The sequence below is a fragment of the Bos grunniens genome, chromosome 21 (assembly GCF_055505025.1).
Source record: "Bos grunniens cultivar Pamir isolate PY7600 chromosome 21, Bosgru_T2T1.0, whole genome shotgun sequence".
NCBI classification, from domain to species: domain Eukaryota; kingdom Metazoa; phylum Chordata; class Mammalia; order Artiodactyla; family Bovidae; genus Bos; species Bos grunniens.
The window spans coordinates 28,734,573-28,747,083 of NC_141185.1; the positions used below are offsets into that span (position 1 = coordinate 28,734,573).

At 38.4% G+C, this 12,511-nt stretch overlaps 1 protein-coding gene across 17 annotated transcripts in view; it reads left to right on the forward strand.

Annotated features, from left to right (window-relative positions):
- Window positions 1-12,231, forward strand: part of HEATR5A (HEAT repeat containing 5A) — a 103,727-nt gene extending 91,496 nt beyond the window's left edge. For 12 of the 17 annotated variants that reach the window (XM_086363737.1, XM_086363740.1, XM_086363736.1 and 9 more), the window contains 5 exons: window positions 284-556; window positions 2,310-2,534; window positions 7,690-7,859; window positions 10,246-10,459; window positions 10,736-12,231. In XM_086363737.1, the coding sequence (XP_086219863.1) occupies window positions 284-556; window positions 2,310-2,534; window positions 7,690-7,859; window positions 10,246-10,459; window positions 10,736-11,043 (1,190 nt within the window). In that variant the 3' untranslated portion in view covers window positions 11,044-12,231. The remainder of the gene's footprint in view (window positions 1-283; window positions 557-2,309; window positions 2,535-7,689; window positions 7,860-10,245; window positions 10,460-10,735) is intronic. The other 5 variants (XR_015149787.1, XM_086363745.1, XM_086363749.1 and 2 more) reach the window with 2 other exon arrangements.
- Window positions 12,232-12,511: the final 280 nt, after the last annotated feature.

Genomic DNA, 12,511 nt, shown 5'->3' on the forward strand with positions numbered 1-12,511 from the left:
GCTTACGGTGGTAAAGTCAGTGCTGGAGCTCTAGCTTTCAGGTTCACATCTTAACTGCATGGAGTTAACCAGACAATATGCAAGGCTGAGAAGGTCCCCGAGGATTTCTTTTGATCCACTACAGTAAGAAGTCCAAATAAAGACAACAACTCCTTTTACCTCCATAACTGCTTTCTCTTTCATTCTTTAAGACCCAAGGCTTGACCCATTTAAATGTGTTACCTACAACAGAAGCAAAGCAAACGTGAAGTATTTATTCAACACTGGTCTTTTTGTTTTCCAGTTGATGATGGAGCTGCTGAAAAGGAAACCTTGCCAGAATTTGGAGAGGGAAAGGACACAGGAGGACTTGTGCCTGGGAAGTCTTTGGTCTTTGCAACATTGGAGCTGTGTGTGTGCATTCTAGTTAGGCAGCTCCCAGGGCTAAATCCTAAATTGACAGGTAGCCCAGGAGTCAAAGCAGCAAAGCCACAGATGCTGTCAGAAGATGGAAGTAGGTTGGTTTCAGCCGCGTTAGTTATCCTCTCTGAACTTCCTGCAGTGTGCTCTCCTGAAGGTATGTTGTGGTATGTGATGGCTTTACTTGACCCGAAAGGAGAGAAATGGTTTTAATAGGTAATGGAGATAATGGTTGCTAATCTTTTTTTCATTAAACAAATGGTGACCCAAAGATTTGGGTATTGTCTTTAATCCTTTACGATTAATGATATAGTAATTTATTTTACTAAAAGGATGAAAGTAAATATAGGGACAGCATGTACTCTAGAAAAATAATGCTCTTCAATGGTGGGTTTTTTTTTTTTAAGAAATATTTTAAGCCAGTTGATGGCAATTAATCTCTCTGGGGCGTCTTTTGGTATACAGTATCTAATGGATTTTCCCTGCCTCAGTTTTGATAGAAGCTTCTCATCATATCCAGTTCTGTTTGGAATCAAGTCCATACTTTTAGTGTAGTCTCTAAGGCTCTCCACAGGGCTCTGCTGAGTACAGCTGCCTCCTGATACCTTCTGTGTGAACCATAAACCTAGGAGGTTCCATGCTTAGCCCCGTTCTGTGCTATTGCCAGTGGTGTTACTTGATCTGAAATGACACCACCCCTTCTCTCCTTTTTAAAATTCTGCCTTCCTTTGAAATTCAACTCCAGCCCTGCTTCATCCGTGAAAGCTTCCCTAAAAACTCTCATACTGAGTTTTGTTTTTCTGTGTGTGTGTGTGTGTGTACAGCTTCCATATGTATATACATAGGTTTTTTTGTTATATATAGAGGCATTATATGTAATCTATTATTATATAGAGAAGATAAATATACATATATATATATATATATATATACACACAGACATATGTCTTACTTCCAGCTAAATGTTTACCCTCTAGTACCCTAGCACATAATAAGGACTCAGTACGTAATAGATACTTAATTGGTAAGCATATTTCTGCTTAGATGTGACTTGACAGACTTATATGCAGACAGCATATAAGTCTTCGTAAGTCTCATATAATATATATTATAAGCTTAATATAACTTCAAGCTTCAGTTTGACTTAAAACCTTGTATTCCTTATTCTCACACCTGCCTTATACCAAGAATGCAGAAAAAGTGACTAGCAAAGGATTAAGGGCAAAAATACACTACATGAGTTTTGTGGATAGCCCCTGGGAAAACTTAATTGACCGTTTTAACTTTAGTCTCTCTTCCCTTTCCTTTTAAACAAAGCGACTTTTTAACTACTTAGTAGCCATGGAAACTTTTAATTTTTTGTACTAACTCACTGCAAATTGCAAGGCTTAATATAAAATAAACCCCCCAAATGCATAGTGGTAGTGAATGTACTTAATGCCACTGAGCTATACACTTAAAAATGGTCAAAGTGGGACTTTCCTGGTGGCCCAGTGGCTAAGACTCCATTAGGTGGCCTGGGCTTGATCCCTGATCAGGGAACTAGATCCCACATGCCACAACTAACACCCAGCACAGCCAAATTAAAAAAAAAAAAAAAAAAGATTAAAGTGGTAAATTTTTGTTAAAAATATTTTACCACACTAAAAAAAAAATAAATTCAATGTCAACTACCAAATAAAATCACACAGCACAAGATAATGATACTGTGATATAATTTAAATAACATCTCCAATTAGAACCTAAATTTTATCCAACCTTTAACATCTTAAGGTTATTAAAATTGTTATAATCATTAATGAAAAATAATCTTAAAAGCTAGAAATCTTTGACATAACCTTACTCATTTGGTAATTTCTTTGGAGGAACTACATACAGACTGAAATAGTGTTTTTCAAAATGTCTTACAGGAAGCATCTCAATCCTTCCTACTGTACTGTACCTCACAGTTGGAGTCCTCAGGGAAACTGCCGTGAAGTTACCTGGGGGCCAGCTGTCTTCAACGGTTGCAGCTTCCCTACAGGCTCTGAAAGGAATATTGTCTTCTCCCATGGCCCGAGCAGAAAAGAGCCATACTGCTTGGACGGACCTTCTCCGTAGTGCTTTAACTACGATTCTTGACTGTTGGGATCCAGGTAAGTCAGGCTCTTTGGAAGCAGTTGTGCAGTTTGTTTTAAAAAGCAAGATGGACAGTTTTTTGAGAATAAGCTGTTTACTTGATCGTGTTTGGCAGTCTCATCTAGAGGAGACCATGTTCACTACATATTTAGAGGATAAGTATCATAGGTAGCAGGTATCTGTGGTCTCATTTTAGTATCTTTAACGTTAATGCAAAAAAATGGCTAGAAGCCTGTGTGTTGACAGTGAGAGACATTCAAATGTAATAATACGTTAATTTTAAAATATGGTGTCACCCATGTCAGAATTTTTTAATACACACAGTATACTGAAAACTGGATAAGATATACATTATAATTCAAGAGTGATCTGGTTTATATCCTTACTCCAGCACCAGTGCTGTGACTAGACATGCTACCTAATTCTCTGAGCCTTAGTTTTCTCATTAACAAAATAAGGAGACTGTGTTACAGGAAACTGTTAGATCAGTAACATATATGAAAATTATTTCACTTTTTACTTGGCATATATCAGTAAATGATAGCCAGTATTATGTTCAATATCTGTTCAAATTAGTTTTTCTCTGTTATTGTTATATATTTTCAACATTGTCATTGTGATTGTAAAAAGTGTTTACACATATTACAATTAACCCTGCCTTCTTTGTTCTGTTTATCAGTGTCATAGTTCACCATATTCTGTTTCATATGGTAAAAAGATTTCAGTTGAATGCAGCGGTTGATTGACCACACACTTTGTGCGCAGAGTTGGGAGTCTAGGGAAGTCTGCTAAGTCGCTTCAGTCGTATCCGACTCTGTGCAACCCCATAAACGGCAGCCCACCAGGCTCCCCCATCCCTGGGATTCTCCAGGCAAGAACACTGGAGTGGGTTGCCATTTCCTTCCCCAATGCATGAAAGTGAAAAGTCAAAGTGAAGTCGCTCAGTTGTGTCCGACTCTTAGCAACCCCATGGACTGCAGCCCACCAGGCTCCTCCGTCCATGGGATTTTCCAGGCAGGAGTACTGGAGTGGGGTGCCATTGCCTTCTCCACTAGGGAAGTCTAGTACCTACAAATTGCCGTTGGGTGTGATTAATACCATAGAAGCTCCTGAAGGCAACAGTAGTATCTTACTTATCACTGCATTTCTAGTATAATGAAATAGAGACAACTGGCAAAAAATTAGAATGGTTCTGTTTGAGTGAACCAGGCAGAGTGTCACAGTAGGGTTCTGTGGAAGCGCATGCTGAGATGCAGTTTGGCGAGCGAGTATTTTTGAAGGCAGTGGGGAAAGCAGTGTTAGGCAAAAGTAGTCATACTGCAGTACGAGTGTCCAGCAGAACTCAGCACACCTACGGGGGTCCTCTGAATACTGCCTTTCAGAGGACAACAGGGTTTGCACTCCAGCTCAGATGTGGCTGCCCCCTGAAGACTGTGATGTCAGTCAAGACAACTCTGGGGCTGAGGTCAACCTGAGGGAGTTGACCATGCTCCTCACAGCTGGGCAGGACCTCCCACTATGGAGGGGAGCTCAGTGGTACCCCTCTGTAACTACCAGAAGAGATTTCTCAAGAGAGTTTCCTAAAGGATAAGAAAGTATTCTCCATTCTCCACATAGACATCATAGAAATGTATTCTCACACATTTTGATATAAGACCAGGAAACTTAAATAGTACGGTATATTTGGGGACAGCAATAGTGCAATGAGTGAATGTGGGTTTGAGGGGAAAGAATAAGAAGGTAGTGAATGGTAATGAGTAAAGAGATGAAGTTGGATGGTACATGGGGTCAGATGAAAGGTTTGGCATGATTGGTGATTTGGACTGTCTTTGATAGGCATGTTCTTAAAATGGTATCGAAGTGATAGGGTTTGGGTTTCTAAAGACTCACTTCGGCAGCAACACAGAGAAGAAAGCAAGACTGTTGGAGACAAGATTGTAGCAGTAAGGATATGAGGAATGGGATAATGAAAACTAAAATGTTAAGCAAGTATTAACAAAATGTACTGGTAGTTTGCTGTAGGAGTTGAAAGGTTAAGGTGATTGGAGCATTCATGGTGCTCTTAACAGAAATACCAAAGGGAGGGTTTTCAGGGGAAGATAGTGAGTTGATTTTGAAATGTCTACAGGATAATCAAGTGGAACAAACTGTGAAGCGGTCAGGGATTCAAGAAAGGCTGGCTAGAGATGGTTTTAGACAGCATGTGTTCAGGAGTTGTCAGTGCCACCTGTGGGATGGTTGAAATCACCTAACTTGGGTTTATGCGACAAGATGGGAGGAGATTCTGAATATAATGCAGTAACAGAATCCAAGGAAAAGAGTTCTAATGACTAGAGACTGGGCAGCAGTGTAAATTACACTCTGGAGATCATGCTTTACAGAGTTTAGGCACAAATGAGCAGGAAGGAGGGGAAGGATCAAGTTCAGGCTTCTCTTGACCACAAGACAAGAAAGTGAAGGAAGATAGAGGGTCAAGGAAGGTGGGTTTTTTTTTTTTTTTTTTTCAGATGAGGGTCTAGCATGAGTTCCTGCTAGTGGGGAGAAAAGGTGGAGATAGTGTTGGAGTTGGAACTGTTAGGGAAGAAAGCAGCATCCCTTTTCTAGGCAGAAAAGGAAAAAAAAAATTCACAGCGCATTTAGAAGGATGAATCTCTGCCAGTATGAAGACAAGGAGGTAAGGATGGAAAGTAATAAGTGTAGGTTGTTAGGGTGAGTTATGATGAGCTTGCCTCTTTCATCTCCACTCACAGGCACACAGATGGTTTTCTGTTGTCTGTCAGGGAATGAGGTTAGGACATGAAAGATTTGGACTCACTAGTGAGAAGAAATTAGGAAGGGGCTGATCGTGCTAGGGAAAACATTTACAACATAACATTGCTCCAAAACTTAGTGGCTTCAAAGAACAAACATTTGTTATCTGACAGTGTTAGAGGGTTAGGAATCGGGGAGCTGTGTAGCTGGGTGGTTCTGTCTCAGGGTGTCTCATGAAGTTACTGTTAAGATGATGGCCAGGGTCACAGCCAAAGAACCCATTTCTGGCTCGTGGCTGTTGGTAAGAGGCTTTAGTCTCTCACTGGCTGTTAGCAAGAGGCCTCAATTCCTTACCACATAGAGCTAATGTTAAGGGAACCGTGCATCTTATTGTAGGTAAAAGAGAGGAACATTGGGCTTCCCCGGTAGCTCAGCTTATAAGAATCAGCCTGCACTGCATGAGACCCCACTTCTATTCCTACGTCGGGAAGATCCCCTGGAGAAGGGATAGGCTACCCACTCTAGTATTCTTGGGCTTCCCTGATGGCTCAGATGGTAAAGAATCCGCCTGCAATGCGGAAGACCTGGGTTCAGTCCTTGAGGGGAAAATCCCCTGGAGAAGGGCGTGGCAACCCACTCCAGTATTCTTGCCTGGAGAATCCCATGGACAGAAGAGCCTGGCGGGCTACCCTCCATGGGGTCGCAAAGAGTCAGACATGACTGAGAGACTAAGCACATAAGGGAATTGGGGCATGAGTGGCAGAATAAGGAAATTTTAGAAGAAAGGGGAAGAGGAACCCAGGAGAACATTACTTACGGGGAATAAAAAGAGATTTTTATACTACATAGACTAGCTCTTGTAGTTTCAAGTCACTGTAAATGACTAAAAATAACTTGGCTGTATGGGAAACACTGTGGCACTGTAAGTACCAGTATATTCTCTGGAATCAAACTCAACACCTCACTAATAACTGTGTGATTGTAGCAAATTACTGAATTTCTGTTCCTCAGTTTCTTGTCCATAAAATGGGGGAAATGAGGAATACCTTCCTCATGATGTTACTGTGAGGATTAAATATAAAGTGCTTGTAATAATGCTTTCGTAATTTTAATAGGCCTTGCACCTATTTTACCTTAAAATTATCCAGATTATTCTTATAAATATATCTCCTTCTATCTATAATATTTTGCCTTCATTGCTGCTGTGTTGCAAGTGTCAATTCAAGTATTAATCTCCTCAAACTTTCCTCTGACTGCCCGGTGTAGCAACTCCGGGTTGCCATAGACGTTGTGACTAGCTGAAATTAATTTCTTTATTTACTTCCTGGCATATAGTACATCTTCTCTGTAAATTGTATTCCTAGAGCCAAAAAGAATGCTGGCACATAAAAAGTTTCTTTAGTATTTGATGAGTGAATGTTAAAGAGTATGTATATCTGATTTCTTCCTAAGTAGCAATCCATTCTTACACAATTTAATGAATTGAATTTGCCATGCCTTTTCAAATAACATTGATTTTCCACAGCAGGTTTATTAAAATTATTTAATGAGAGTAGGACTTTGGAAAATGAAGGTAATTTTCTACATCTAGTAGAAAATTCCTTTAAATGATTGTGACACACACAGATTTTCACATTTTTCTATACTCTTAAGAAATAGGATATGTAACAAAATGCTAAGTTATTTTCATTTGACACATGTATTATCAAAATATGAATACTTTAAACTTAGCAAAGAAAAGACAATTGTCCAAGCAACTCTATTTCTCCCCAATAAAAATAATAATAGTTAATTTATTATGAGCATTTATGTACAACATGCTATTCTGAATGCTATATGAGGATTAACTCATTTAACTTATAAACTTAAGTACTATTTTCAAGATGAGAAAAGTGAAGACAGGGTTAAATATCCAAGGTCACACAACCAATAAATGCATGTATCTAGTAAATATATATATGTATTTACTGATCTCTTTACTTGTGAGGGATTCCCTGGTGGCTCAGAGAGTAAAGCATCTGCCTGCAATGTGGGAGACCCGGGTTCAATCCCCGGGTCAGGAAGATTCCCCTGGAGAAGTAAATGGCAACCCACTCCAGTACTCTTGCCTAGAAAATTCCATGGATGGAAGGAGCCTGGTGGGCTACAGTCCATGGGGTCACAAAGAGTTGGACACAACTGAGTGACTTCACTTTCACTTTACTTGTGAAGATTATAATTACTTTCGTAATTCTTGACTCTAGAATTACTTAAAATGTGCATTTTGAAGCTATATCATTTGCCAGGATTCTTAGTAAGTCACTATTTATTATTGTCTGCAACCCTCTGGTGCCCAAAAGAAATCGTTACTACCAAACTGGAGAAAGTTTCACAGATACATAAGACAGAAAATATGACAGTATCAGTATCTGTTTTTCATAGATTACTTCTCCTTAGTAGATGGAACACACCAAGAACTTGATGAAGTCAGTCTGCTTACGGCTATCACAGTATTTATTTTGTCTACAAGTCCAGAAGTAACTACGATCCCATGCCTTCAGAAGCGCTGTATTGAGAAATTTAAGGCCACTCTTGAGATAAAAGATCCTATGGTAAGTGTCCTTAGAAGACAGATGTTTATAATAATAGGAATACGTTTAGGCTTTTAAAAACTTTTCTTTGTGATTTTGTTGGTTCCAACAAAAAGTACCAGACTGAAGTTTTTATTTTTAGGTTTGGATTATTTCATTTCCTTAGGTTAAAGTCAAATATTAATGGTCTTGTTTTTTGGCCCTGAGGATAGAATGTAGTTAGATAAAGATTTAAAAAAAAGATTAAAAATACCACCAACTAAATTTTAAATAGGACATCTTAAAATTGATACATTCCTAGAACTTTAGTGGGTTTTCCTTCAGAAGGGAAGGGAAAGGAAGACTCTAGCACATGCCTTCAGTATAAGATTGTAAAATAATGAGACCAGTTTCAAAAACAGCACATACAAATTAATCCCATTCCTTTCTGATCCTTTTATTCACTTGGTAATTTCCTATATTTTTAGGTGCTACAGAATAAGTTTGTAGCACATGATCACAAATAAACTCCTAAAATTCAGGAACCAGGTTTTCTCTCAGGAAAAAAAAAATCTTTCAAACATCATCACAGTGAATTAAATAAGGGATTATTTGTATATATGATGTATCAGTTCAGTTCAGTCACTCAGTAGTGTCCGACTCTTTGCAACCCCACGAATCGCAGCACGCCAGGCCTCCCTGTCCATCACCAACTTCCAAAGTTCACTGAGACTCACGTCCATCGAGTCAGTGATGCCATCCAGCCATCTCATCCTCTGTCGTCCCCTTCTCCTCCTGCCCCCAATCCCTCCCAGCATTAGAGTCTTTTCCAATGAGTCAACTCTTCGCATGAGGTGTCCAAAGTACTGGAGTTTCAGTTTCAGCATCATTCCCACCAAAGAAATCCCAGGGCTGATCTCCTTCAGAATGGACTGGTTGGATCTCCTTGCAGTCCAAGGGACTCTCAAGTCTTCTCCAACACCACAGTTCAGAAGCATCAATTCTTTGGCACTCAGCCTGTTTCACAGTCCAACTCACATCCATACATGACCACTGGAAAAACCATAACCTGGACTAGACAGGCCTTTGTTGGCAAAGTAGTGTCTCTGCTTTTCAATATGCTATCTGGGTTGGTCATAACTTTCCTTCCAAGGAGTAAACATCTTTTAATTTCATGGCTGCAGTCACCATCTGCAGTGATTTTGGAGCCCAGAAAAATAAAGTCTGACACCGTTTCCACTGTTTCCCCATCTATTTCCCATGAAGTGATGGGACCAGATGCCATGATCTTCGTTTTCTGAATATTGAGCTTTAAGCCAACTTTTTCACTCTCTACTTTCACTTTCATCAAGAGGCTTTTGAGTTCCTCTTCACTTTCTGCCATAAGGGTGGTATCATCTGCATATCTGAGGTTATTGATATTTCTCCCAGCAATCTTGATTCTAGCTTGTGTTTCTTCCAGTCCAGCATTTCTCATGATGTACTCTGCAAAGAAGTTAAACAAGCAGGGTGACAATATACAGCCTTGACGTACTCCTTTTCCTATTTGGAACCAGTCTGTTGTTCCATGTCCAGTTCTAACTGTTGCTTCCTGACCTGCATACAGATTTCTCAAGAGGCAGGTCAGGTGGTCTGGTAGTCCCATCTCTTTCAGAATTTTGCACAGTTTATTGTGATCCACACAGTCAAAGGCTTTGGCATAGTCAGTAAAGCAGAAATAGACGTTTTTCTGGAACTCTTGCTTTTTCCACGATCCAGCGGATGTTGGCAATTTGGTCTGTGGTTCCTCTGCCTTTTCTAAAACCAGCTTGAACATCAGGAAGTTCACGGTTCATGTATTGCTGAAGCCTGGCTTGGAGAATTTTGAGCATTACTTTACTAGCATGTGAGATGAGTGCAATTGTGCGGAAGTTTGAGCATTCTTTTATTCTTCTGTCCTGTTTATTTCCTCTATCCTAACAGGCGCTTTATGTAGCAGTCTCAAAGTCGTGTCTCTGATACATGGTGACATATAATTAATACAGTCTAGACACAGTTCCCTAACACCTTCATTGCATCAGATATATGTGATTCTTCATCTAAAACGTTTTCTAAAATCTCCAAAATATTTTTCAAAGTTCTTTTTTTTTAATATATATATTACAGAGACATATAAAGGGGGAAAATAGAAACTAGTCAAAAAAAGAAAAATTAACTACTTTATTCCCACTCCAAGCTGTCACAACCACTTTTAGCATGCAAGCTTGAATTTAGTGTTTAGACCTCCAGAATTGAAGATAAAATAGAAATAAGTTTAAGTTTGGGGGTGGGGGTGTAGGAAAATTTTTTCCTTTACATTTTTAAACTTTTAAAAATTAAAACTTACATTTTAATGTAAATGTAAACTTGTATATATGGTTTATACTTTTTTTGTCTCTTATCTGACTAGGTACAAATCAAGACCTATCAGCTCCTCCTTTCCATTTTTCAGTATCCGAATCCAGCTGTTTCCTATCCATACATTTACTCTTTAGTATCCTCTATCGTGGAAAAGTTGCAGGAAATAAATAGGAGGAAACCTGAAGACACTGCTGAGCTTCAGATCTTTCAAGAAGGCATAAAGGTCTTGGAAGCACTGGTGGCCGTGGCTGAGGAACAGCACCGTAAGTGCTAGCACTGAATGCGTACGAACAGAGTCAGAACCTGAATGTTCTTTAAAGTATAAAACATCCCTCTAGTCACTTAATATTGTATTTTCACACTTGCGGAAAGGCAGATGTTGATGTTAACCCCAAGTATTGATATTATTTAGTATTGGTTTGGGAGAAGAGATCGGAAGAACTGCTTCCCTTCAGGCTGGGGAAATAGGTTCCTGTCAAGTGTGCATGGAACATCTGCATCCCTGCAGCCGGTGCTTACACGGTCTGTGTTCTTTGCAGGCTCTCAGCTCGTGGCCTGTCTTCTGCCCATCCTCATTTCCTTCGTTTTGGACGAGCATGCCCTGGGATCAGCAACTTCCATAATGAGAAATCTCCATGACTTTGCTTTGCAAAATCTCATGCAGATTGGGCCTCAGTACTCATCCGTCTTTAAAAGTGTAATGGCTTCTTCTCCAGCCTTGAAAGCCCGCCTTGAAGCTGCTATAAAGGGCAATCAAGAAACTGTCAAAGTCAAGACACCAACATCTAAACATACTAAGAACTCTGGGAAGAGTTCAAGCATCCAGTTAAAGACCAACTTCCTCTGATTTTTTTTTTTTTAAACTAGTAAGCACCTTAACACAATACTTGATCATTTCCTTCACTTTGGGGGCAAAAGTGACATTTTAGACACAAGTGCACTTGAGGTCTGGCTATTTATTTTAATTTAAATAGCTTAATTTGGAAAGTCACAGCCAACTTACTTTTTGTGGGTTTTTTTTTTTTTTTTTTCTTTCATATAATAAAACCACAGCTCAGTCAGAATTCTTGCCAGGAATGTCAATAAAATGCTAAAGAACTAAACTTAGAAAACCAACCACTGCTTTAAAAACAAAATTTATTTCTTCTAACAGTCTACATACATATGGTATACTTAATACATTTACAAATATAGATTTGACTCTAAATTATCTGCATTTATATTGTATCCCAATTGCTAATTTAAAATTCTGCCTTATTCAGTAATTGTATTAAACTTTCTTGGAATTCTCGAACAATGTAAGTGACTGGAAAGCTATTTAGGAAACTTGGCTTGGAAGTATCTAATATATATATAATAGTACAAATTAATTACAGTCCTACAGTGTAACTTAAGATTCGATATCTATAAATATCATGACATTTTATGATCTATTGGTTTTATTTGTATTGAGTTTGGAAAATTGACATTTTAATCATTTTAAATATAACCAGGGCATTTCAATTTCTCCCAAGGATTTTCTTTTACCTCTGTTCCTAACAATTTTCTTCATTTTCATTTGTGGCAAACATTCATACCAATGTGTTTATAATTCATATCTATATTTTAATTAACTATGGGTTTCTATAAATGTTAAATTTAGTATAAATTTAGATCATCAATGAATAAAAGTATGTTTTTTTAACATGAAACATATTTTAATATAGAAAAATCTGATGATGAAGTCATTTTGGTTGAAAAGTATTTTTTAATTGTTGATGATCATTGACTCTCCTTCCACTTCAGCGTTATACTGTGTGAATTAAACACTGTGTCAAAACAAAGCACTTCCCCATTAAAAATTAAAACCCGAAGTGAGAGGGGCATGTTCACAATGGAGAGACACTTGGAGTCAAGCAAAAGCAATGTGATGTACTCTATTTTATTATGTTTGTATATAAATACACTTGTAAATTGTTCAGAATGAAAACATTTGACAAATTCTAACACTACAATCAATTTTTCTAATTTACATAAATAAAGCTAATTTTCTTTATCATTCTTGTATGTGAAATTATTTTACCCACAAAAGATGGCTGGTTAGTCTTAAAGAGTCCAGAAAATCATTTCTGTGGAGCAAATAATACTTTCTCTAAAACAGCCTGTTTTCTCTGAAGAGTCCTGTTTTGGGCACATTCTTTGCAGTGGTTTGCATTCTTTGTCTTCCTAATCGTCTCTATGAATTTATATACTTACTATTTCCTTCACCTGAATGCCCTTCTCTGCCTGTTCTGTCGGGCTGACTTCCACTCCTTTTAGATCTGGTTTAAAATGTC